Here is a 24,962-nt window from a genome sequence, read left to right as displayed (position 1 = left end):
GTAATGGAGCAGCGAGGCTGGTTAACTGCAGGGAGGAGGAGGCGCCTTGTCTTTAATTAGCAGGACGTGCTAACATCGCAGACTCCGCATTCACGGCTGCGCAGAACAGCAGCCACACTGCGGTCACGTGTGTAATTTAATGCTCAGTTTACGATAACCAGAGGAACAGGTCTGCTTTAATTAATTAACCCTCCTATTATGTTTGGGGTCAATTTGACCCCATTCAATGTTTACTGTCTCTAAAAATATGGTTACCGTACTTTTTTCAGCGAGGTATTTCGTGACTTTTCCTAACTTTATGGGGAAAACATGGCAAACATGAAATTAACTGAAAAAATTATTTTCAATGTCCTGTACACATGTTGTACGCATCGATGTTGTTGGGGTCATTTTGACCCCAAGCTCTATTGTTATACAAAACCATAATTTTGATCTTGTTTTTGTTGTGTTGGCTGAGGGCACTTTCACATTCATTTGTATGTGTGTGTGTGTGAGAGAGAGAGAGAGAGAGAGAGAGAGAGCATGTGTGCGTGTGTGTGGGTGTGTGAATGTGTGAGGAGAAAACATAGTTCCCACGAGATCTCTGATCATTCTCGCAACATGGGGGCGGGGGAAAACTTACAATAAGGGCTGCACACACAGCCCTCCAAACCATTTCTCTTTGCATTTGTGCCTCAACTAAAGATTTTGAAAATGACCACCAGACAGAGTGTATATTTTCTGCCTCTGAGGTTCACAGATCTTGGAGGGTGAAAGTGATTTAGATGAGGATATGTCTGAGACTGAGGGTAATGTTGAGGACCCTGATTACGTGGCATCCTCCTCTGATGATGAGAATGAAGCCTTTGAGATACCACATCCTGTTGTTTCTCAACCACCAATAAACCGTCCTGTCATCTCTCAACCACCAAAAGACCCTCCAGTCATCTCTCAACCACAAAGAAGAGATGTCATCTTTCTCCCACATTATACGCTTTGATGACAGTGAAACAAGGCAGGGTCAACAGGAGCGTGACAAACTTGCACCTATCTCGTCTGAATGAAGAATTGATACCCACGGGTACCTAGTTGAGCTGTTATGTTCATTTTTTTATCAAAACTCAATTCTGGTGACTAATTTACATTTTATTGGTGTTTCTTCATTATTGAATAACTGTCATGTGTTACTTAGTGATGTTCTGAAGTGTTTTCTGAACCTAAACATTTGAAATGTTTGACATTTTTAATATTTTTTCCTGGGGTCAAATTGACCCTGAACATAAAATGTTACCATGCTTGATAATAAAAGGTGTGTTTCTTTCCAAATGTTATTTTTCTTTTTTAATGAGCACTTAATACCAACATAAATCCTTGCAAACACCAAAACATACTTTGTTTTCCATTTTAGGTCAATGATTGAGATTGTACAGTCGCCTCCCTCGTGAACTCATCCCTATCTTCTGGATGTTTCCCCTCATCCTTCAAGAAGGCCCACATCACCCCGCTGCTGAAGAAACCCACACTAGATCCTTCAGTCATTCAGAACTACCGCCCGGTATCTCTCCTCCCTTTCCTATCCAAAACACTTGAACGTGCTGCATCTAACCAGCTCTCTGCTTTCTTCTCTGAGAACAACCTGCTTGATCCCCACCAGTCTGGCTTAAGGCCTGGCCACTCGACTGAGACTGCACTCCTCTCGGTCAGTGAGTCACTCCATGCCGCACGAGCAGCCTCCCTCTCCTCTGTCCTGATTCTTCTAGACCTCTCCGCTGCATTTGACACTGTGGACCACTCTACCCTCCTGTCCTCCCTGGCAGCAACAGGGATCCGCGGCACAGTCCTTGACTGGATTGAGTCCTACCTCTCTGACCGCTCCTTCCAGGTTGCCTGGGCGGGTAAGGTATCACCACCCCGCCCCCTCACCACCGGAGTTCCCCAGGGCTCAGTCCTTGGTCCCCTTCTCTTCTCCATGTACACCAGATCCCTTGGCCCTGTAATCTCTGCCCATGGCTTGTCCTATCATTCCTATGCCGACGACACGCAACTCTTTCTCTCCTTCTCCCCATCGGACACACAGGTCCCTGCCCGCATCTCCGCTTGCCTGAGGGACATACAGAGCTGGATGGACAATCACCACCTGAAGCTCAACCCGGGAAAGACGGAGCTAATCTTTATTCCTGCTCTATCCTCTCCCCTCCTCGACTTTTCCATTTCCTTAGGGGACACCGTAGTGACATCATCACCCTGCGCCAAGAATCTCGGAGTGATGATGGACAACAGGCTGTCCCTCTCCAACAACATTGCAGCAGTAACCCGGGCATGCAGATTTTTCCTATACAAAATCCGCAGAATCCGTCCCTTTCTCACCACCTACTCAACCCAGCTCCTGGTCCAAGCAATGGTTCTATCCTGCCTGGACTACTGCAACTCTCTTCTGGCTGGACTACCGGCATCTGCCACCAGACCCCTGCAGCTCATTCAGAATGCTGCGGCTCGTCTGGTCTTCAACCTCCCCAGACACTCCCACGTAACTCCCCTGCTCACTACCCTCCACTGGCTGCCTGTTATAGCTCGCATCAAATTCAAAACATTGGTCCTAGCATGCCAGGCAGTCAAGGGATCAGCCCCAGCATACCTTCACAAGATATTCAAACCCTACATGCCAGCCAGATCCCTCCGTTCTGCTACCTCAGGACGCCTAGCACCTCCCCCTCTTCGCACCTGCACTTCCAGAACGCGTCTCCTGTCTGTTCTGGCCCCACGATGGTGGAATGACCTCCCTGTGGAGGTCAGAACAGCGGAGACACTGACACATTTCAAACGACGACTGAAGACTCACCTCTTCAGGCTGCACCTCTCCCCATCCCTCCCTTCCCCCCTGTAAATGACTAAACTTAGGGTTGTAACTAGGAAGCTGTTTCATAGGTGACTTAGTTGATGCGCCTGTCTTAACGACTACTTGTATTTTTATTTATTTTTATTTTTCCATAGATTGCGTTGTTGCCGTTCTCGTTAGTGTTAATCAGTTTAACCATCAGGGTCCAAGTTGAACTATGCGGTTGTTCCCTGTACTTGGACCGGTACTTCTCTCTAGGGGTTTCGTCATACTTGTTCCTGGTTATGGTTATACACTTTGTTGTACGTCGCTCTGGATAAGAGCGTCTGCCAAATGCCTGTAATGTAATGTAATGTAATGTAATTTGGATATTTTGCAATAGTCATACAAAATAAATACTTGTTGTATAAGGGGAGGATGGGGGAGTCTTGTTTTATTAACTGGGCTATTAAGATGGTCAGTAGAAAGGCCTAAAGTAGCTGAGAGAGAAACTTGGGTAACACTTTCAGTTACAATTATTTTCTGCAGGTTTATATTGCTGGGGTCAAACTGACCCCAAACATAAAAGTTGCTAGTTAATTTGAACATAACAGGAGGGTTAAGCAGTTGGCTCCTCCATGCTGTTGAACCGAGGCAAGCTGCACCAGCAGTGTGTGCACTGCAATGACAAAACTAAAGTGCAGGAATCTCAACAGTAGGAAGTGTCACGTGGACGTGCCGGTGACCATGGCGACAGAGTAGCACGAAGCCTCACACACTGACGGCGAGGCCGTCTCTCTGGGCAACGGTCCGTACGGCTGCGCCGACCCTACAACGCACACGCGTGTCACACGTGTGTGTGTGTGTGCCTGGCGGTGTCAAACAGTGTGGAAGAGTGTTGAGGCGTCACAAGTCCGTGTGCTGCAGCCTAGTTAAAAAACACTTGATCCTGTTTCTGTAAGAAACTGAACACTATCAGTGTTCTGACCACTTCCTCCCCATGTCACACAAAGGATTTCCTAGATTAGTTCAGGAAACACAATAGCCCACTGAAGCCACAGTTCTGTGTTATTTCACTTTGGTATAACACGAGCAACTTTGTGGAGCCTGCCCCATTGTGTTTGCATAGCCTGAATACTAGCGACATCAGCTGTCCCTATTGACCTTTAATGGCATATATTTTTAAATATTGAATGTATTTTTAACATTTCATTGCCTTGTGTTAACAGTTGAGATAAAAGGACAAAATATAGTAACTGATATCTCTCAGTCTCTCTGCAACAAAACCAAACAGCTCAACTCGCCCCATCATTTTCAAGGTTTTTCTTATTTTTTTAATAAAAAATGTACAATGTACAATCATTTCTGAACCTCAGCCTATACACCATATTCCCCAACCCCACTAATTTATTATCAATTTATACAATCAGAAAAAATATGAATAGATAATGTAACCCAAAAACAGAAATACAGTATGTTCTAGTAAAATTGTGGTGTCTGTTCAGCCTTACCAGACCAAGCACACCAAACTATTCGGCTTAAGTGCAGTATAGTGGGGACCGCTAGACATTTCCCTCGTTTACCCTCTTCCACCACAAGGTGGTGCCAGTGGGTACAAAAATAAATACACACGGCACACACCCCCTCCCTTTTCTCATTATGATTCCAATCAGACTGCAAGGGCTCTAACAGTGTACAGGTGGAGCAGGGGTGGTGGGAGGCAGTGGGATATGTGTAGAGTGATTTTGAATGTGACGACCGGTGGAAATTAAACTAATGTTTTCTCCCCAGAAGAGAAAACATTAGTTTAATTTTTCTCGCCACCTTACAGCAGTGTCAGGCCTAAGACCCACATAACGGCTTAGCGCAGTGCGAGTCAGCTAACAGCGTGTGCCACTGTCTGTTTGAGCCTTGTGTTTACCAAGCCCTGACGGTGTCCAACCCGGTCAACCCGGCCAACCTGGTCAACCCGGTCAACCCAACATCCCGAGTCGAACTCCAGGACAATCCGTCCCCGCTGTGAACCTCTACGTTCACTCTGTTACATTAAACTACCAGGCCAAAAGCGGGCTAAACTGGGACAGCCAGGCCTGAGAAGCTCCTAACGGGCATCACCTCTGACCTGGCCGACAGCTCAGTAACACCGCACCTGTGTTTGGTGCTGAGTTCGGATGAGGACATCCTCCACATACAAAAAAACTATAATCCTAAAAATGCATCTTACACGAATAATGCGGGCGATATTACTGCGTGGTTGAACAGACAAACATTTGCAGACCTTGAGGGTCTCTCCTTGGCAAAGTGCTGATACAGGACAGTCCAGCATAGTGATGAAAACAGTTCTAACATTCAGTACAGTGCAGAGTCAGAGACCAGAAGGCCAGCAGGCCTCATGTCTGTGTGGTCTAAGGGGGGTCTAACGACTGGATTCAGTGCAAAATGCTGTGTGTGCAAATTACAGGGTTGGATCTACCCCGGGGGAGTCTGAGAACCTCTGCAGGAGAGAGGCCGTGAGCGAGACTAGGCCTGGGTGATGAACCGTAAAGATAACAAGGGAATACTGTCGGATTAAAGATAAAATGACGAGTCTGTGAGTGTGAGTCTGTGAGTATGGGCCTGTGAGTGCGAGTCTGTGAGTATGGGCCTGTGAGTATGGGCCTGTATGAGTCTGTGAGTATGGGCCTGTGATTATGGGTCTGTATGAGTCTGTGAGTATGAGTCTGTCTCTGTGAGTATGGGCCTGTATGAGTCTGTGAGTATGGGCCTGTGAGTATGGGCCTGTATGAGTCTGTGAGTATGGGTCTGTGAGTATGGGTCTGAGTATGAGCCTGTATGAGGCTGTGAGTATGGGCCTGTGAGTATGGGTCTGTATGAGTCTGTGAGTATGGGCCTGTGAGTATGGGTCTGTATGAGTCTGTGAGTATGGGCCTGTGAGTATGGGCCTGTATGAGTCTGTGAGTATGGGTCTGTGAGTATGGGCCTGTATGAGTCTGTGAGTATGGGTCTGTGAGTATGGGCCTGTATGAGTCTGTGAGTATGGGCCTGTATGAGGCTGTGAGTATGGGCCTGTGAGTATGGGCCTGTATGAGTCTGTGAGTATGGGTCTGTGAGTATGGGCCTGTATGAGTCTGTGAGTATGGCTCTGTGAGTATGGGCCTGTATGAGTCTGTGAGTATGGGCCTGTATGAGTCTGTGAGTATGGCTCTGTGAGTATGGGCCTGTATGAGGCTGTGAGTATGGCTCTGTGAGTGAGTGAGCCTGTAGGAAGATGGCGTTATGAAGGGCTATAGGCAGGACTCCCAGTGCAGCTGCAGGTCAGGGCTGTCCAAAAAGTCCACTGAAAAGACACTGGGGGGCATGTGGGAGCTGGGAGGGGCGGGCCCCACCCCCCCAGTGCCGTTCATGGTGATGTCCAGCCAGTCCATGCTGTCCAGAGCACCGTCTCCGAAATCCAGTCCGGGGTGCTGGGGGGTGAAGCTCAGCTCGCAGGTGTCCATGGGGGTAGGGGGGTGGTCTAATATACTAGAAGTGCTCAGCATTTGGTTGTGGAGGTCGTCAATCAAAGTCAGCGGCCCGCCGGGCTCCACCCCTAACAGCGGCGCCCCCGTGGTGCTCTCCAGGAAGTCCTCCAGACGACCGTTTCCTGTCCCGCCCCCGTCTCCGGGCACGCTCGCCCCCGCAGTCTTTTCCGTGGGCCCCCGGGACGTCACGGATTGGGGAGGTGAAGGAGGCGAGGGGAGGAGCGTGGAGGGGGTGGGGGACGGGAGAGGGGCGCTGCCGGGATGCATGTTGGACAGGGATGGGTCAGGGTCTGCTTTGAGCCCTGATGACAGTTCTGAAGAGAAAAAGGAAGTAAGAGAGTTAAAGACATAAATCCCTGTGATGGACAGCGGGACATGCAAACAAGCTCGTTCTCTACAGGACTAATAAACCACTCAGTACGAGAAAAGCAGGTTTGTGCTGAAGGGAACTGAGCCGCTACAGCAGACGGTCACAGCGCTAGCGACTGCGACCGCTCCTGTGCAGAAACTCAAACTGAGCCGTGGAGAACGTGACGCTTCCCCTCACCTCCACTCTGGGTGAGGATGTCGAACAGATCGTCCATGTGCTGGCTACAGGAGCCGTTCCCCTGCAGAGAGGAACAGACGGGCGTCCGTTACCATGGGCACAGTACCGACCCAACGCTGACATGGGCGCAGACTGACACAGAGGAAGAACAGAGCGCGTGTGAGAGCGAGAGAAGAGAGAGAGACAGTGAGATGGAGAGGTGCTGGTGGGGAGATGGAGTGATGGAGAGGTACTGGTGGTGAGGTGAGATGGAGAGATGGAGCGATGGAGAGGTGCTGGTGGGGAGATGGAGAGATGGAGAGGTGCTGGTGGGGAGATGGAGAGATGGAGAGGTGCTGGTGGGGAGATGATGTGATGGTGAGGTGTGATGAGGAGACAGAGAGATGTAGTGATGGACAGCTGCTGGTGGAGAGATGCAGAGATGGAGAGGTGCTGGTGGAGAGATAGAGAGATTGAGAGGTGCTGGTGGGGTGATTGAGAGATGGAGAGATGGAGAGGTGCTGGTGGAGTGATGTAGAGATGCTGGTGGAGAGATGGTGAGATGGAGTGATGGAGTGATGGAGTGATGGAGAGGCGCTGGTGGTGAGAGGTATACCTTGCGCTGTGAGGAGCTGGAGGTCTGTTTGGGGGCTGGGGAAGGAGGTTTGAACAGAGTGTGCTGATCAAGACTGGAGCTCCCCTCCCCCTGAATAACAGAGATATTAACTTAGTGTTACAATACACACTGCAACACAAAATAAACCACATTACCCATAAACACATTCAGGGCAAAGCAAGTCTATGAACAAAATCAAATCAACACACACGCACACACACAGCTTACAATCAGCTTGTGCTTTGGGGAGGAGGGGGTGTGGCCTCCAGAGGGAGCAGACTCATCGCTGAGAAAGAAAGCCTGCTGATTGGCTGGAGCAGAGAGAGATAAGCCCGCCTCCTGAGAGCTGCAGATCACCACGTGCAGTCCTGGCTTCTGTCCCTGGGAGAAATATAGAGAGTAAAAATCTTGTGCCAAACATTCACCACATGTACAATTCTCAGATGTTCTCATATGTGAGAATTGTTCCATGAGATCTTGAACTAAGATGGGCAGAAAATGAAAATTAACGTTGCAATACCAGCCATTTTCTCCACAAACCCGTGTAAAGTTTCAGACAACAGCCAACATTTATTGTGTAAAGCCTCCATCTTGATTCTACCTTTCTGATTGGCTGAGTGACGAGACCTGGCTGCCGCGGCTGTTTTGATTGGCTGTCCATGCTGGCAGGCTGAGAGGCTGATTGGGCAGGGATTTTACTGGGGGAGGAGTGTAGTCTCTGATAGGGTGAAACAATGAAAAACAAATGGGCAACCAGCGAATAAAAAAAAAAAGAATGTAATACCTTAAACACATTTCTACTCCTTTCTTTTTCAAACTTTTAATATTGAATACATTTACCCATAATATAACCATTATATGCCTTTTATATACAGTACCCATTATACACTCATTGTATATAGATTATATACCCATTATATACCTTTCTATACCCATCGTATACCCATTATATTTCCATTATATACCCATCACACTCCCATTAGAGTATATACTCATCATATACCCGTTATATACCCAATCATATCTGTAGGTCTGCCCCATCACTGCAGCAGCCTGCCTTGTGTCTCTGCACTCCCTCCAGCACAGAGGAGCACAGAGTAATATCACAGGTCCTCCCTGCTCAGATTTGGCCAGTGTTGCGCTTCAGAAAGCCAGGTTACCTGCAGTGTGATGCGGCTGGTAGCTTTTCCCTGCGAGGACCCGTTACGCTGACCCTCCGCGTCGCGACTGGTCACCGCGATCAGGTAGTGGTTGCCGTTGCTGTCGGTCACCAGGGTTGGGGCGGGATGCATCTTGAGGAGGTCCAATGAGAATGAGGGGGAGGGGTCTGGGGAACCAGACTGTGAACTGTGGAACACTGGGGACACCTGGAAAAGAAAATGGCAGAAAGGTGTTTAAAAAGACATCCTGAGAGAGCCAGAAACGACAGTAAACAGCAGCCACTCTGGAGGGTAGCATGCAGAACATGTAATTAACTCAAGGGATCTTTCCCAAGACTAAGACTGACACCTGTAATATAATAATATGTTAGCCTGACGTTTAGCGGATTCTAAACTTGAATGGATAAACTGAACGGAACCAGAGAAAGGCGCTCCTGGCTTCTGTAGCAGAGACACGAGCAGAGGAACACGCCTGACCTGCTCAGACTGCGACGGCCGCTTCTGCTTCTGCTGGCCCTGCTGCAGGAGCAGCTGCTGGAGCTTCCGCTCTGATTGGTCACCTGGCCTCTGCTTGAGCTGCTGCTCTGATTGGTCACCTGGCCTCTGCTGGAGCTGCCGCTCTGATTGGTCACCTGGCCTCTGCTGGCGCAGCTTCTCTGATTGGTCGTCCGACCTCTGCTGATGCTGCCGCTCTGATTGGTCACTTGGCATCTGTTGGAGCTGGAGCTGCCGCTCCGATTGGTCACTCGACCTCTGCTGCAGCTGGAGCTGCTGCTGTGATTGGTCGCCTGGCCTCTGCTGCAGCTGCAGCTGCAGCTTCTGCCGAGATTGGTCGCCCAGCCTCTGCTGCAGCTGCAGCTGCCGCTGTGATTGGTCGCCCGGCCTCTGCTGCACCTGAGTCTGCCGCTGTGATTGGTCGCCCGGCCTCTGCAGCAGCTGCATCTGCCGCTGTGATTGGTCGCCCGGCCTCTGCTGCAGCTGGAGGACGGTCTGCATTGGCTGTGCCTCCTGCCGCGCCTCCTCCACCCCCGGCTCCGCCTCCTCTTTGACCGCCGCCCCGCCCGCGTCCGTGGGGGGCTCGTCCTTGACGGCGGCGTGGGCCCCGCCCCTCTTGCCCTGCTCCAGCTGCGAGCGCAGGGTCTCCACCAGGCGCTGCTTCTGCAGCAGCATGCGCGTCAGCTCCTCGATCTGCTTGTCCTTCTCCTGCAGCATCTGGTCTTTGTCCAGCGAGCCCGCCGCCGGGGCAGAGGCATGCTGGGATAGCAGGCAGGCGCTCTCCCTCTGTGGGGAGGGGTGCAGGCGCGGCTGGGTGAGAGGGGAGCTGACCTGCTCAGAGAGGAGACAGCAGACACTTTACAAACTGACCCATAAAGAGACAAAAAACAAAAGCATCAAGATAATCAATGTTTTTTTTGGAGGTGATGACTACCATTTCTCATGATGCTAGCAAATATTGACTCTTTGACTGTTTGTTTGCAGGTGTCACAAATACATTACTGGTCTTATTACCTTATGGCATCTTAAAATACTGTATTTGTAAACTGTACTGTAAATTCCCTCCCATGCTTATTGTTGTTTCTCTGAATTCTCGAGACTACGGTAATTTGGCAGCAAACAAACGGACCCTGGAGGACAACGAAGATCTACCTGAAGCGTATTGGAAAGCTTTTTGTTTCTGTACTTTACTCTCTAATCGTTCTAGTCTCACTAAATCCTCACTAAATTCCAGTCAGCTGCTGCACTTTGTTAGCAGTGGGGAAAAGCCCTACCGTTTCCCCAAACACGTCCCCGTTACAGCTGCTCTCGTCCAGGCTCATCCCCGGGCACGAGCGCTCCGAGTAGGCGGGCGACAACGGCGGGGAAGAACTTGTGCTGCCGAAGTGCATTATGGGATTTGGAGTCCCAGCTGTGACCATCGCCGGCGAGCTCGCTAAACTCAAGCCCCTCTCTCCTGACTGGTGGAAGAAGGGGGCGTTCCCATGGGAAGGGGAGGAGCCAGCAGGCTGGGTGTGCTGATGCTGCTGTTGGGGTAGGGATTTTTTCGGGGTGCTGCTCCCGGACATCCCTCCTGCGGCCGCCGCACCCCCGTTCTGCTCCTGGTAGTTCCTCAGCCTCTCGATGAGGTCGTTCTTGGTGCCCGACACGTGCAAACTGCGCAGCTTGAGCTCCTGTTTCAGCTCAGCCACCTGGAGGTGAGAGTGATCGCAGCAGAGCGTCAGGACCTTTTCTTTCATGACACTAAATTATACTTATCTCTTAAAATACATCAAACACGTCTGGCTGCTTCTGCAATATTTTATGGCACACCTTTAACTCATCCAGGTTAGGAGGCAAAGTTCCTGGTTTGGCCCCTCCCACGGGAGCCTGGCTTTGACGGCTCAGACCACTTTGATTGGACGAGGCTGTGGATGGGGTGGGTGCATTCCGTGATTGGGAGGGGCTGGTGTTTGTGGAAGACTGTGGATCTCCCGAGGGTCTGGCAGGGGAGAGATGGGAACAGAGCAGTGTTACTAAACCAACACTCAAGCACACAATCTGCTCAGATGGGGCAAGCAGCTCGGTCGCAAAAGAGGCAGTGAGAACTAGTTAGACACAGACACAGGCAGGATGGAGTGGTAGTCATAGAGACAGACTCACTTGGGCGGTGCCGGCAGGATGGTGAGGTAGTCATAGAGACAGACTCACTTGGGCGGTGCCGGCAGGATGGTGTGGTAGTCATAGAGACAGACTCACTTGGGCGGGGCGGGCAGGATGGTGTGGTAGTCATAGAGACAGACTCACTTGGGCGGGGCGGGCAGGATGGTGTGGTAGTCATAGAGACAGACTCACTTGGGCGGGGCGGGCAGGATGGTGTGGTAGTCATAGAGACAGACTCACTTGGGCGGGGCGGGCAGGATGGTGTGGTAGTCATAGAGACAGACTCACTTGGGCGGGGCAGGCAGGATGGTGTGGTAGTCATAGAGACAGACTCACTTGGGCGGGGCAGGCAGGATGGTGTGGTAGTCATAGAGACAGACTCACTTGGGCGGGGCAGGCAGGATGGTGTGGTAGTTGTAGTGCTGCTGCTGCTGGTTGATGATCTGCAGCTGCAGGAAGAGCTGCTGCTGGTGCAGGATTTGGGCGTAGGAGTCGTCCATCTGCGGGGGCGGCTCGCGCTCGGCCTTCTGGTCCGGGGGGATGTACTGGTGGTACTTCAGCTTCCTCACCTTGGGCTTGCTGTCCTTGGGCCTCTTGGAGCGCTGGGACGTCCGGTCCGAGCTGCACCTGGACTGCAGGCAGGCAGGAGGACAGGGGCGGGACGGTCAGCTGACCCCAGCGCTACGGGACGCTAACAGTGCAGTCAGTACAGACCCGTCCCGCAGCAGCAGCGGGACAGACGGACACAGAGACGCACCACGTCTCGTAAGAGAGGGAGAAAGAAGCGCTCGTATCCAGGGAACAGGGAGGGAGGCATGGAAACGAGAATACCCCGTTGCTCACTCACCTTGGTAACCCCGGCGGAGGGGCGGGACCCTGTCCTAGCCGTTGTGCCATTGGTCAGCCTGTGAGGGAGGGAGGGCTCAGAGGCGGAGAGGAGAGGGCTCTGTGAGAGAAACTGCAGCGATGCAGTGAGAGAGCGGTTAGGACGCTGTGAGCGTGCACGAGCGCGTGTGCGCATGTGTGTGTGTGTGTGTGTGTGTGCACGTTCCTGAACACGTGTGCATACATGTGCGTGTGCGGGTATGTACCTGTGTGAGGGGGAGGGGGGTGTGTATGTACCTGTGTCGGGGAGGGGGGGGTGTGTATGTACCTGTGTTGGGGAGGGGGGTGGTATGTACCTGTGTCGGGGAGAGGGGGTGTATGTACCTGTGTCGGGGAGGGGGTGTATGTACCTGTGTCAGGGAGGGGGGTGTGTATGTACCTGTGTCGGGGAGGGGGGTGTGTGTATGTGTTACCTGTGTCGGGGAGGGGGGTGGTGTATGTACCTGTGTCGGGGAGGGGGGTGTGTATGTACCTGTGTCGGGGAGGGGGGGTGTTATGTACCTGTGTCGGGGGAGCGGGGGGTGGTATGTACCTGTGTCGGGGAGGGGGGGTGTATGTACCGTGTCGGGGAGGGGGGGGTGTGTATGTACCTGTGTCGGGGAGGGGGGGTGTATGTACCTGTGTTGGGGAGGGGGGGTGTATGTACCTGTGTTGGGGAGGGGGGGTGTATGTACCTGTGTCGGGGAGGGGTTGCTGCTGTGAGCCAGCACGTCTGGGGGCGAGGGTAGGGAGGCGTGTCCCAGTGGTGAGCAGTGATTGGCCGGCTGGTCGGGGGAGAGGGCGTCGCTGCTGTCCTCGTCCAGTGAAGAGCTCTCCCCGGCCCCCTCTGAAAGAGACGGACGGAAACACGGGCGTTACCACGGCGACTCCATCGCGGTCACAGCCTGACTGCCTGCAGTGGCGGAGGCTGCTGCGAGCAGCCGCTGATAAAGTTCACAAAGTTCCCTTTATCACCCGCAAGCGTGCGTCAGTGGAACCTGCACCTGCAGTCTGTCAGCTCTGCCTGGACTGTCCTAATCCTGCTACTTCTCAGCACAAGCAGCCAGCGCCACATGTCTGAACATTCAGACATTCATAAATCAGCATTACTCAGGTTAGCACAGCACGGCATGGCAGCCGCCTGAGAGCACGTTTCGCTCCACGGTTACATACCTGCTGAGCTGGGAGCACACATTTAGTCTGCCTGCGATGCTGTGTTTGAGGCTGCAGGACACTGATCTCAGTACAGCGGTTACCTGTGTTTGCTGTGTTTGAGGCTGCAGGACACTGATCTGGGTACAGCGGTTACCTGTGTTTGCTGTGTTTGAGGCTGCAGCACACTGATCTGAGCACAGAGGTTACCTGTGTTTGCTGTGTTTGAGGCTGCAGGACACTGATCTCAGTACAGCGGTTACCTGCGATGCTGTGTTTGAGGCTGCAGGACACTGATCTCAGTACAGTGGTTACCTGTGTTTGCTGTGTTTGAGGCTGCAGGACACTGATCTGGGTACAGCGGTTACCTGTGTTTGCTGTGTTTGAGGCTGCAGCACACTGATCTCAGTACAGCGGTTACCTGCGATGCTGTGTTTGAGGCTGCAGGACACTGATCTCAGTACAGCGGTTACCTGCGATGCTGTGTTTGAGGCTGCAGCACACTGATCTCAGTACAGCGGTTACCTGTGTTTGCTGTGTTTGAGGCTGCAGCACACTGATCTCAGTACAGCGGTTACCTGTGTATGCTGTGTTACCTGCGATGCTGTGTTTGAGGCTGCAGCTCACTGATCTCAGTACAGCGGTTACCTGTGTTTGCTGTGTTTGAGGCTGCAGCACACTGATCTCAGTACAGCGGTTACCTGTGTATGCTGTGTTACCTGCGATGCTGTGTTTGAGGCTGCAGCTCACTGATCTGAGCACAGCGGTTACCTGTGTTTGCTGTGTTTGAGGCTGCAGGACACTGATCTCAGTACAGCGGTTACCTGTGTTTGCTGTGTTTGAGGCTGCAGCACACTGATCTCAGTACAGTGGTTACCTGTGTTTGCTGTGTTTGAGGCTGCAGCACACTGATCTCAGTACAGTGGTTACCTGTGTTTGCTGTGTTTGAGGCTGCAGCACACTGATCTCAGTACAGCGGTTACCTGCGATGCTGTGTTACCTGTGGATGCTGTGTTTGAGGCTGCAGGACACTGATCTCAGTACAGCGGTTACCTGCGATGCTGTGTTTGAGGCTGCAGCACACTGATCTCAGTACAGTGGTTACCTGTGTTTGCTGTGTTTGAGGCTGCAGGACACTGATCTCAGTACAGCGGTTACCTGCGATGCTGTGTTACCTGTGGATGCTGTGTTTGAGGCTGCAGGACACTGATCTCAGTACAGTGGTTACCTGTGTTTGCTGTGTTTGAGGCTGCAGCACACTGATCTCAGTACAGCGGTTACCTGTGTTTGCTGTGTTTGAGGCTGCAGCACACTGATCTCAGTACAGCGGTTACCTGCGATGCTGTGTTACCTGTGGATGCTGTGTTTGAGGCTGCAGCACACTGATCTCAGTATAGTGGTTACCTGTGTTTGCTGTGTTACCTGCGATGCTGTGTTTGAGGCTGCAGGACACTGATCTCAGTACAGTTGGTACCTGCGATGCTGTGTTACCTGCGATGCTGTGTTACCTGCGATGCTGTGTTTGAGGCTGCAGGACACTGATCTCAGTACAGCGGTTACCTGCGATGCTGTGTTTGAGGCTGCAGGACACTGATCTCAGTACAGCGGTTACCTGTGTTTGCTGTGTTACCTGCGATGCTGTGTTTGAGGCTGCAGGACACTGATCTCAGCGGTTACCTGCGATGCTGTGTTTGAGGCTGCAGGACACTGATCTCAGTAGTGGTTACCTGCGATGCTGTGTTTGAGGCTGCAGGACACTGATCTCAGTACAGTGGTTACCTGTGTTTGCTGTGTTTGAGGCTGCAGGACACTGATCTCAGTACAGCGGTTACCTGTGTTTGCTGTGTTTGAGGCTGCAGCACACTGATCTCAGTACAGTGGTTACCTGCGATGCTGTGTTTGAGGCTGCAGGACACTGATCTCAGTACAGCGGTTACCTGCGATGCTGTGTTACCTGCAATGCTGTGTTTGAGGCTACAGGACACTGATCTCAGTACAGCGGTTACCTGTGTTTGCTGTGTTTGAGGCTGCAGCACACTGATCTCAGTACAGCGGTTACCTGTGTTTGCTGTGTTTGAGGCTGCAGCACACTGATCTCAGTACAGCGGTTACCTGCGATGCTGTGTTTGAGGCTGCAGGACACTGATCTCAGTACAGCGGTTACCTGTGTTTGCTGTGTTTGAGGCTGCAGCACACTGATCTCAGTACAGCGGTTACCTGCGATGCTGTGTTTGAGGCTGCAGGACACTGATCTCAGTACAGCGGTTACCTGCGATGCTGTGTTTGAGGCTGCAGGACACTGATCTCAGTACAGCGGTTACCTGCGATGCTGTGTTACCTGCGATGCTGTGTTTGAGGCTGCAGTGGAGGACGGGCAGGATGTTCTTCTGGATGAGCTCTATGGGCCCGGGCCGGTGGGAGATCTTGTCGTTGAGGTTGTCCGCCAGCCGCGCCCGTTTCAGCTTCAGCTGTTTGGCCTGGAGGGAGGGCTCCGCGGACGTCTCTGGGAGAACGAAACGAAACGAAACGGCGCCAAGGGAACAGGGGTCAGAAGAACAGCCAAAACAGCCGGACAAACACAGCCTAAACAGACCTCAACACAGTCCTCAACCACAGCCAGGAGGAAACAGATGGGCTGGCACTCTGTAAAGCTGTCTGCAAAAAGCGCTTTACAAATACAATTGATTTGATTTGATGATAGGAGTTCGCTTAGCATGCCACATCAGAACATAAATAAAACAATGTCGAGAACAAGCCATTAAGCCCGTCTAACGGTCCAGAGAGTATCCGCCATGACAGAGTCTGCACTAATCAGACACACTTCTGACACGAATAATACTAACGAAGGGAAAACAACTGCAGAGGGACAAGCAGCTTCTGTGTGTCTCAATGAAGAGATTTTACATCAGCCTCCAGATGCAGTTCAGTGTTCCTCAGGAAGGGGGCGTAGTTGTGGCCACTCACCTTCCAATATGTGCATCCTCACAAGCTCCGACCTCTCAGGCCGACTTTTGATCTTCCTCTTCAGGTAGTCTTCCGTCTGGTGAAGAGGGATGGAGGGAGAGGGAGGGGGAGAAAGAGATAGAGCAAGAGAGAGAGAGAAAGAAAGGAAGGGAAAGAGAGAGAGAGGTAGTCATTGAGTGATGCAATAACAAAGTAGTTTCGCTAATGCTCATTAGGAGGTAAAGTTTGAGCGAGGACGATCAGAGTGTCACAATGTTCCCGCTAGGTACTTCAGAGTCCTTAAAGAAAGAGAGTGTGTGTGTGTGTGTGTGTGTGTGCGTGTGTGTGTGTGTGTGTGTGTGCGCATGTGTGTGCTTGTGTGTGTGCGTGTTTTTGTGTGTGCATGTGCATGTGTTTGTGTTCATGTGTGTGTGTGCATGTGTGTTCATGTGAGAGTGTGTTTGTGTGAGTGTGTGTGTGTGCGTGTGTGTGCGCGTGTTTTTGTGTGTGCATGTGCATGTGTTTGTGTTCATGTGTGTGTGTGCATGTGTTTGTGTGCGCGTGTGCATGTGTTTGTGTGTTCATGTGAGAGTGTGTTTGTGTGTGCATGTGCGTGTGTTCAGTGTGGTGGTGTGTGGTGCTTTGCAGTTGTGGTGTGTGTGTTGAGTGAGTGTGTGTGTACGTGTGGTGTGTGTGTGGGTGGATGAGTGTGTGTACAGTGTGTGTGTGTGTGTTGTGTGGCGTGGCAGTGTTGTGTGTTCGTGAGGTGTGTTGTGTGTGCTGTGGTGTGTTATGTGAGTGAGTGTGTGCGTGCATTTGCGTGTGTGTGTGTACATGTGTGTGTGTGTGTGTGTGTGCATGATGGTGCACAGGAGGGTAAAAGCTGAAGGGAGGACTCACCCTTGCACGCTCGAGGCTTCTTCTCTGTTCGTGAAAGGCAGCAGGACTTTTCAGCGCTGCAGACAGAAAGAGAGAAGTCAGTACACACACACACATGCGCGTGCACGTACACTGACACACACACATGCATGCATGCACACACACACACAAACACGCGCACGCACGCACACACACACACACGCACACATATACACACACATTTGCACACATATACACATGCACACACAGATGGTCAGGCACAGTGTCAAGGGGAACAAACTGTCAAAGCAGAACTGACTTCATGACCCAAATGCCTCACAAGCTGTTAACTTCTTCCACAAAAGACCGCCTCGCTCCACTGTGCTATGAGAAACGTTTATCCTAAGGCCTGCGATCGCCGACCAGCGGCCCACAGCGTCAGCTCCAGCAGAACAGCCTGAAACAGAAACCAGCCGCTCGCTCCACGAAATAGCAGTGAGAAACAAACCCCAGCGCTGATTCACAGCATCATGAAGTAACGATGAGGTTAAATCGGAAGAATAAGCTGTGGGGAACTTAAGCATAAAAAAAGCGGTTCTCAAAATGTTTTTGCCCGTGGAAAGCACAAACAATTGTGAAGATCTCCGTGATGCACACACGCGCATAAACAGAATAAAATTTGCACACTGCAATGCATAATAACTTGCAATCATAAAAAGAACGGGTGCAGCTGTTTGTATGCAATTCAGCCCTTCAATGACAACCCGCCCAACAAACCAGCCAGCAACACAATGCAAATGCAAATTACATCAACGTGGAACGGACATCTGGAGGAGTTCTCCACCGACCAGAGTTTAAGCTGCACCATCCTTTACTCAGCCCCAGCGGCGAGAGGCCTCCAGGCCTGCAAAAGGACCCACAGCCCGGGGGGTAGAAATCCAAACGGCCCCAGCACACACGGAGCTCCATACGAGGGACCGCAGGTCCTCACAGGAGAAGTGTTCTCACACGGAGCTCCGTACGAGGGACTGCAGGTCCTCACAGGTGAAGTGTTCACACACGGAGCTCCATACGAGGGACCGCGTGTCCTCACAGGTGAAGTGTTCACACACGGAGCTCCGTAGGAGGGAGCGAGTGTCCTCACAGGTGAAGTGTTCACACACGGAGCTCCGTAGGAGGGACCGCGTGTCCTCACAGGTGAAGTGTTCACACACGGAGCTCCGCAGGAGGGACCGCGTGTCCTCACAGGCAGAAAGAACACAAACAGAACTGCTATGTTTACAACCACGCAGCGTCAGAAATGGGAACAGAAGAGTGACCTTCCGACATACTTCCTCTGTTACATAAGTGCGTCGGCCAGGTCGTCCGGAGGAGCACACGCCCTCCGGCCGAACCCCGCCCGACCGTTGGGCGTGACGCAACGCCCCTGTGCTGAGAAGGGCCTGACGAAACCGGCGCGGGGGGGGGGGGGGGTCTTACAGCAGGTGGCTCCGCTTGCGGGCGGCGTTGCTAAGCTACGGTTACCATGCCGCCGTTCTGACCCGGGGGGGGGGCTTCTGGATCCAAATCCCAGGAGGAGCGCTGCTATTGCAACGCTCAGCCTGAAGCCCAGGTCGGACTCCTGTGTTCTGGAGGGGCGCAGATGATGCGGAGGTGAGTCACAGGGACACACAGGCCAGAGGCAGATTACATAACAAACCACCTGCTTGAGCAACGCGTCGGCTTCACAAGGCAGGGGCAGTATTTACACTGAGTACGCCGCCCAAAATGCATCCCACAGCCTTTCGCCAGTCATAACCGTCACAACTCAAAACCAAAATAGAGTCCACCAAAATGAGCGAAACACCGCGCCCAGCGCTCTGAGAAACAGTGTTCTGTGCCGTGAAGAAGTATTCTCCCCCTTCCTGATTTCCTCTTTTATTGCATTCTGTGTCATACCAAGTGGTTTCAGATCTTTATACAAAATGAAATATTACACAAAGGGGACCTGAGTAAACACTGAACTAATTTTTACCCTTACACACACACACACACACACACACACACACACACACACACACACACACACAACACACACACACACATACAAACACACACAACACAACCACACACACACACACAACACACACACACACACACACACACACACACACACACACACACACCCTGCTTCTCTCCATTCCCCATTCCGCTTCTGCTGTGGAGGAGAGAAACCGCCGCTCTCCCAAACCCACAGACAGCGCGGTGCAGGCCCGACGTCCTCCCGAGTCACACCCGACCCAGAGGTCCCCGGGAGGAGGTCTCACACCGCGTGACCCCGGAACCCGCAGGTCCCCACAGGGAGGGGGAAACGGGGGAAAAAGCAGAACGCACCGCACCGCACGCGCACGAGGCCGACCGTGCTCCTGAAATGACCGCATCACAAGGGCCTTCTTCCACAGACGAGCGGCCTCCCGCGGGGGGACACGCCGGACGCAGGACGACCCCCCCCCGCTCGCCGCCTCCCCCCCCCTTTCACACCCAGCCGTGAGCGAGGCGGCTCCCTCCACTGCGCCGACCGACACGCTCGCCGCCGGCTGTGCCGTGAAGCGCGCGCGGAGGGAAGGAGCGAGTACGTCCACTTCCTGGTCGGCCGGACCTAACTGAGAAAAAAGGCAAAATGCAAACCAAAGTCCTGCACCTCAACGGAATCTCTGTAAACTCCTGACGTTTTCAGGATGAATGGCAAATTTCTTTTTTTTGTCACCAAAACGTCCTAATGCTCATTCCCCATCTGTTTGCATCCTGCATTTTGGAAAGGTTCAGGGTGTTTCCCTCCAGAGGTGGCGATTTCACAAGCTCCCGTATGAGTCCACATCCTCCTCCTGCTGCTCCTCCTCTCCTCCTCGCTCTCAGAGGAGGCGCAGTATGAGCACACGTCCTGCAGGGCCTTGTGTAAGAGGAGCTCGTAATACACCACCACAACCTGGGGGGGGGGTGGCTCACAGGTACTCAGGATAGTTTTCGGAGTTGAGGGTAAAGCAGGGTTCAAAGGTCAGGAGTCATAGTTCCTGGCTATTCATGGGGAACTACAGTGACTGTGCTTCCTCCTTCAATTTGAACATTAATTAATAAAAACAAGAAGTGGAATTATAAGGGGAAGCTTCGGGTCTACCTGAGAAGTGACCATGTGACCATCTCTGTGAGCGAGGTCCTCTAGAGCTACACAGCTGACTCTCTAGAGCTACACAGCAGTCCCTCCAGAACTACACAGCTGTCCCTCTAGAGCTACACAGCTGACTCTCTAGAGCTACACAGCTGTCCCTCTAGAGCTACACAGCTGACTCTCTAGAGCTACACAGCTGTCCCTCTAGAGCTACACAGCTGACTCTCTAGAGCTACACAGCTGTCCCTCTAGAGCTACACAGCTGACTCTCTAGAGCTACACAGCTGTCCCTCTAGAGCTACACAGCTGACTCTCTAGAGCTACACAGCAGTCCCTCTAGAGCTACACATCTGTCCCTCCAGAGCTACAGAGATGTCCCTCTAGAGCACAAGTGTCAAACTCCAGTCCTGGAGGGCCGCAGTGTCTGCTGGTTTTCGGGATGTTGTTAGCACACGCGGTTCATTAAAGTCACTGATTGGCTAAGGAATCCACACACCTTGTTCTCAAGGCCTTAACTGGCAGCTGACTGAAAGGATAACACAAAAACCTGCAGGCACTGCAGCCCCCTTAGGATTCAGTTTGACGCCACTGCTCTAGAGCTACACAGCTGACTCTCTAGAGCTACACAGCTGACTCTCTAGAGCTACACATGTCCTGGTATCGCTGATCTCTAGAGCTACACACTCTCGAGCTCAGAATGTCCTCAGACACACTGTCCTTAGAGCTACACATACTCAGCTACACAGCTTCCTCTAGAGCTACACAGCTGATCTCTGCTACAGTGCCCTCCAGACTACAGAGATGTCCCTCTAGAGCTACACATCTGTCCCTCCAGAGCTACACAGCTGACTCTCTAGAGCTACACATCTGTCCCTCTAGAGCTACACAGCTGACTCTCTAGAGCTACACAGCGGACCCTCTAGAGCTACACAGCTGACTCTCTAGAGCTACACAGCTGTCCCTCTAGAGCTACACAGCTGTCCCTCTAGAGCTACACAGCTGACTCTCTAGAGCTACACAGTCATCTAGGCTCCACTGACTCTCTAGAGCTACACAGCTGTCCCTCCAGAACTACAGAGATGTCCCTCTAGAGCCACAGAGCGCCGCCATCTCTCCTCACACCGCGGCTCTTCCCCCGTCTCTCAGAGGCAGCAGCGTGCGGTTAGCGTAGGTGAAATGAGCCCAACTGCCACATCGGCCCCGCCGTTGCGTAAGCCCGGCAGAGCAGGAAGCGCAGTTCTGTTATGACTGCAACCGGCCGGGATCCTGCCTGCGGCGCGCACGGCCGCCGCGAGCGTTTAGCAAGAGCCGCTGTTGCCTAACACAGGCCCGTCTAACGAAGCGAACAGACCGGTACGCCGCCATCGTCGCCAAGGCCACCGCGCACCAAACAGCCAACGGTAGCCACGGCAACACGGCCGGTCAGTGACGCTCCCTCGCGAAACAGCAGCCAACCAATTTCTGTTTGTACTGCGTGCGAGGCCTGACTTAGACCTCACTAACCCGTCCTCCAGCAGAACCAGAGTCCTGAAAAGAGCAAGTCCTCAATGAATGAATACAGGCCTCCATTATCACGACAGGGGAAGTCCTGTACTGCACTGTGCTCTGCTGCTGCTCGCACTCGATTGGAGGACAGGCAGCTTGAAAGGGAAGACCGAGCTGTTATTGTGGTCTCAACAGAACAGCCTTTAACACAGCTCTAAGTGATAGAGATCGTCTCTCAGAAGCACCTTCAAAGTGCCTGAGATACGAGCGGATACGAGCACAACCAAACAAATTTCCCTGCGCCAACACACACGCAAGACACACGCAAACGCGGGCACACACACACACACGCCACACTTTCAGTTTGTGTGCGCTGTAACCAATGAAGTAAATCCCCAGCAAGTCAGCGTAAATTCAAATGAAACTGAACACCTACCCACAGCGTTTCTGCAATGGCATCACAATGTTACCCAACTGCTGGGACAAAACCACAGCAAAAAGCAAAAAGACTGATAAAACAATGGCTGCCACTGCAGGTGGTGAGTGTATGTATGTAGGCTATATGTGTGTGTGTGTGTGTGTGTGTGTGTGTGTGTGTGTGTGTGTGAGAGTTTTTGTGTTTATGTGTGTGTGTGTGTGTGTGTGTGTGTGAGACAGAGTTAGAGCCAGTGCGTGCATATGTGTGCCTTGGTGTGTGTGTTTGTGTGTGTGTGTGTGTGTGTGAGAGTTTGAATCAGAGATTACTGCGACCTGAGGGGAGGAAGATGAAGGTGCAGGAGTACGAAGGGCACTTACGTGGCATGATTCCCTGGCTGGCCAGCTCCTCGCGGGTTCGTCTCTGCTGGAGTCTGAGCTGGAGGACTGCATGAGGGAGAGAGCAGAGCAGGAGACCAGCTGAGAGAGGAGAGAGCAGAGCAGGAGACAGGCTGAGAGAGGAGAGACTCAGAGCAGGAGACAGGCTGAGAGAGGAGAGACTCAGAGCAGGAGACAGGCTGAGAGAGGAGAGACTCAGAGCAGGAGACAGGCTGAGAGAGGAGAGACTCAGAGCAGGAGACAGGCTGAGAGAGGAGAGACTCAGAGCAGGAGACAGGCTGAGAGAGGAGAGACTCAGAGCAGGAGACAGGCTGAGAGAGGAGAGACTCAGAGCAGGAGACAGGCTGAGAGAGGAGAGACTCCCCGGTCACCCTAACACACGGGACAGACAGACGGGTGCTACGCACTCCTCCTCTCACGCGCTCCCTCCATCGCTCTGAGAGGCTCATCGCTGGCCAGGGGAGGAGAGTCAGGGGGTGGGGCGGCTGTCTCACACTTCCCCTTTATTCCGTTTCTCAAAACAAAAACTCAACACATTTTTTTTTCTGACATTTTTAGCTTTTCTGTGGCTGTGCTACCCCTTTTTCAGAAAGAGAGAGAGAGAGAGAGAGGCGCAGACAGAGAAAACAGAGTGAGACAAACCGATAAAGAGAGAGACTTGGGTGTTGCACGGACTGCGAAGCACACTTTGCCGTACTCTTAAGAGCAGGAGGACTCAAGAAGGGTCTCTGCCTGCTCTTCTGTTTCCACGGAGCTCAAAACTCAAGGCTCCGTGCAACCTTCACACACACGCTCTGCCAGCCGTCCGCACACCCGTCCGCACACCCGTCTGCCCCAGCCGGGCTCTGCATCTGTGAGGTAAACCACCAACGTTCTTCTTCTCACCGCAGGGCACTATCTTCACACTTTTTTTTTTTAAAAAGAAGAAGAGAACAACGTCGCCATGTGTGAAGGCGCCTGTGAAAATGCACGAGGCGAAAAATAGGCCGTCTCAGAGAGTGTCAAAGTGGCTGAACGTCAACGGCGTGACAGCGCGCGGGACCGCAGGCCGACCGGCCAACCGCAGCGCCACGTTTCCGCGACACGGCAAGAGACGCACAAGCCCCGGTGTGGTGCAGCGGCCTGGACACCGGCTCGCGCCTGTGTCTGTAACAGTGTGCCTGCGCACTGCAGCTCGCGCCTGCGTCTGTAGCAGTGTGCCTGCGCACTGCAGCGCCTGCGTCTGTAACAGTGTGCCTGCGCACTGCAGCGCCTGCGTCTGTAGAAGTGTGCCTGCGCACTGCAGCGCCTGCGTCTGTAACAGTGTGCCTGCGCACTGCAGCCTGCGTCTGTAACAGTGTGCCTGCGCACTGCAGTGCGCGTCTGTAACAGTGTGCCTGCGCACTGCAGCGCCTGCGTCTGTAACAGTGTGCCTGCGCACTGCAGCGCGCGCCTGCGTCTGTAACAGTGTGCCTGCGCACTGCAGCGCGCGCCTGTAACAGTGTGCCTGCGCACTGCAGCCTGCGTCTGTAACAGTGTGCCTGCGCACTGCAGCCTGCGTCTGTAACAGTGTGCCTGCGCACTGCAGCTCGCGCCTGCGTCTGTAACAGTGTGCCTGCGCACTGCAGCCTGCGTCTGTAACAGTGTGCCTGCGCACTGCAGCCTGCGTCTGTAACAGTGTGCCTGGGCACTGCAGCACGCGTCTGTAACAGTGTGCCTGGGCACTGCAGCGCCTGCGTCTGTAACAGTGTGCCTGCGCACTGCAGCGCGCTCCTGCGTCTGTAACAGTGTGCCTGCGCACTGCAGCGCCTGCGCCTGTAACAGTGTGCCTGCGCACTGCAGCGCGCGTCTGTAACAGTGTGCCTGCGCACTGCAGCGCCTGCGTCTGTAACAGTGTGCCTGCGCACTGCAGCGCGCGCCTGCGTCTGTAACAGTGTGCCTGTGCACTGCAGCCTGCGTCTGTAACAGTGTGCCTGCGCACTGCAGCCTGCGTCTGTAACAGTGTGCCTGCGCACTGCAGCACGTGTCTGTAACAGTGTGCCTGGGCACTGCAGCGCCTGCGCCTGTAACAGTGTGCCTGCGCACTGCAGCGCGCTCCTGCGTCTGTAACAGTGTGCCTGCGCACTGCAGCCTGCGTCTGTAACAGTGTGCCTGGGCACTGCAGCCTGCGTCTGTAACAGTGTGCCTGCACACTGCAGCGCGCGTCTGTAACAGTGTGCCTGCGCACTGCAGCGCGCGCCTGCGTCTGTAACAGTGTGCCTGCGCACTGCAGCCTGCGTCTGTAACAGTGTGCCTGCGCACTGCAGCGCGCGTCTGTAACAGTGTGCCTGCGCACTGCAGCGCCTGCGTCTGTAACAGTGTGCCTGCGCACTGCAGCGCGCGTCTGTAACAGTGTGCCTGCGCACTGCAGCGCCTGCGTCTGTAACAGTGTGCCTGCGCACTGCAGCGCCTGCGTCTGTAACAGTGTGC

At 53.0% G+C, this 24,962-nt stretch overlaps 1 protein-coding gene across 10 annotated transcripts in view; it reads right to left on the bottom strand.

The window, feature by feature from the left end:
- Window positions 1-4,960: 4,960 nt before the first annotated feature.
- The window catches only part of mrtfab (myocardin related transcription factor Ab), a 48,290-nt gene continuing 28,288 nt past the window's right edge, over window positions 4,961-24,962 (bottom strand). For 4 of the 10 annotated variants that reach the window (XM_064323788.1, XM_064323790.1, XM_064323795.1 and 1 more), the window contains 16 exons: window positions 22,497-22,562; window positions 17,114-17,169; window positions 16,235-16,310; window positions 15,592-15,773; window positions 12,814-12,963; window positions 12,102-12,212; window positions 11,639-11,886; window positions 10,925-11,093; window positions 10,387-10,803; window positions 9,095-9,943; window positions 8,618-8,824; window positions 8,059-8,175; window positions 7,686-7,838; window positions 7,458-7,547; window positions 6,863-6,923; window positions 4,961-6,629 (listed from right to left, as the gene is read on the bottom strand). In XM_064323788.1, coding sequence (XP_064179858.1) covers window positions 6,079-6,629; window positions 6,863-6,923; window positions 7,458-7,547; window positions 7,686-7,838; window positions 8,059-8,175; window positions 8,618-8,824; window positions 9,095-9,943; window positions 10,387-10,803; window positions 10,925-11,093; window positions 11,639-11,886; window positions 12,102-12,212; window positions 12,814-12,963; window positions 15,592-15,773; window positions 16,235-16,310; window positions 17,114-17,169; window positions 22,497-22,562 — 3,503 coding nt within the window. In that variant the 3' untranslated portion in view covers window positions 4,961-6,078. Of the gene's footprint in view, window positions 6,630-6,862; window positions 6,924-7,457; window positions 7,548-7,685; window positions 7,839-8,058; window positions 8,176-8,617; window positions 8,825-9,094; window positions 9,944-10,386; window positions 10,804-10,924; window positions 11,094-11,638; window positions 11,887-12,101; window positions 12,213-12,813; window positions 12,966-15,591; window positions 15,774-16,234; window positions 16,311-17,113; window positions 17,170-17,879; window positions 18,385-22,496; window positions 22,563-22,921; window positions 22,962-24,962 lie in introns of those variants that run through there. The other 6 variants (XR_010328509.1, XM_064323792.1, XM_064323794.1 and 3 more) reach the window with 6 other exon arrangements.

Source organism: Anguilla rostrata, chromosome 2, assembly GCF_018555375.3.
Source record: "Anguilla rostrata isolate EN2019 chromosome 2, ASM1855537v3, whole genome shotgun sequence".
NCBI classification, from domain to species: domain Eukaryota; kingdom Metazoa; phylum Chordata; class Actinopteri; order Anguilliformes; family Anguillidae; genus Anguilla; species Anguilla rostrata.
Note: the sequence above shows the minus strand (reverse complement) of the source record. Positions and strands in the feature narration are given on the sequence as shown.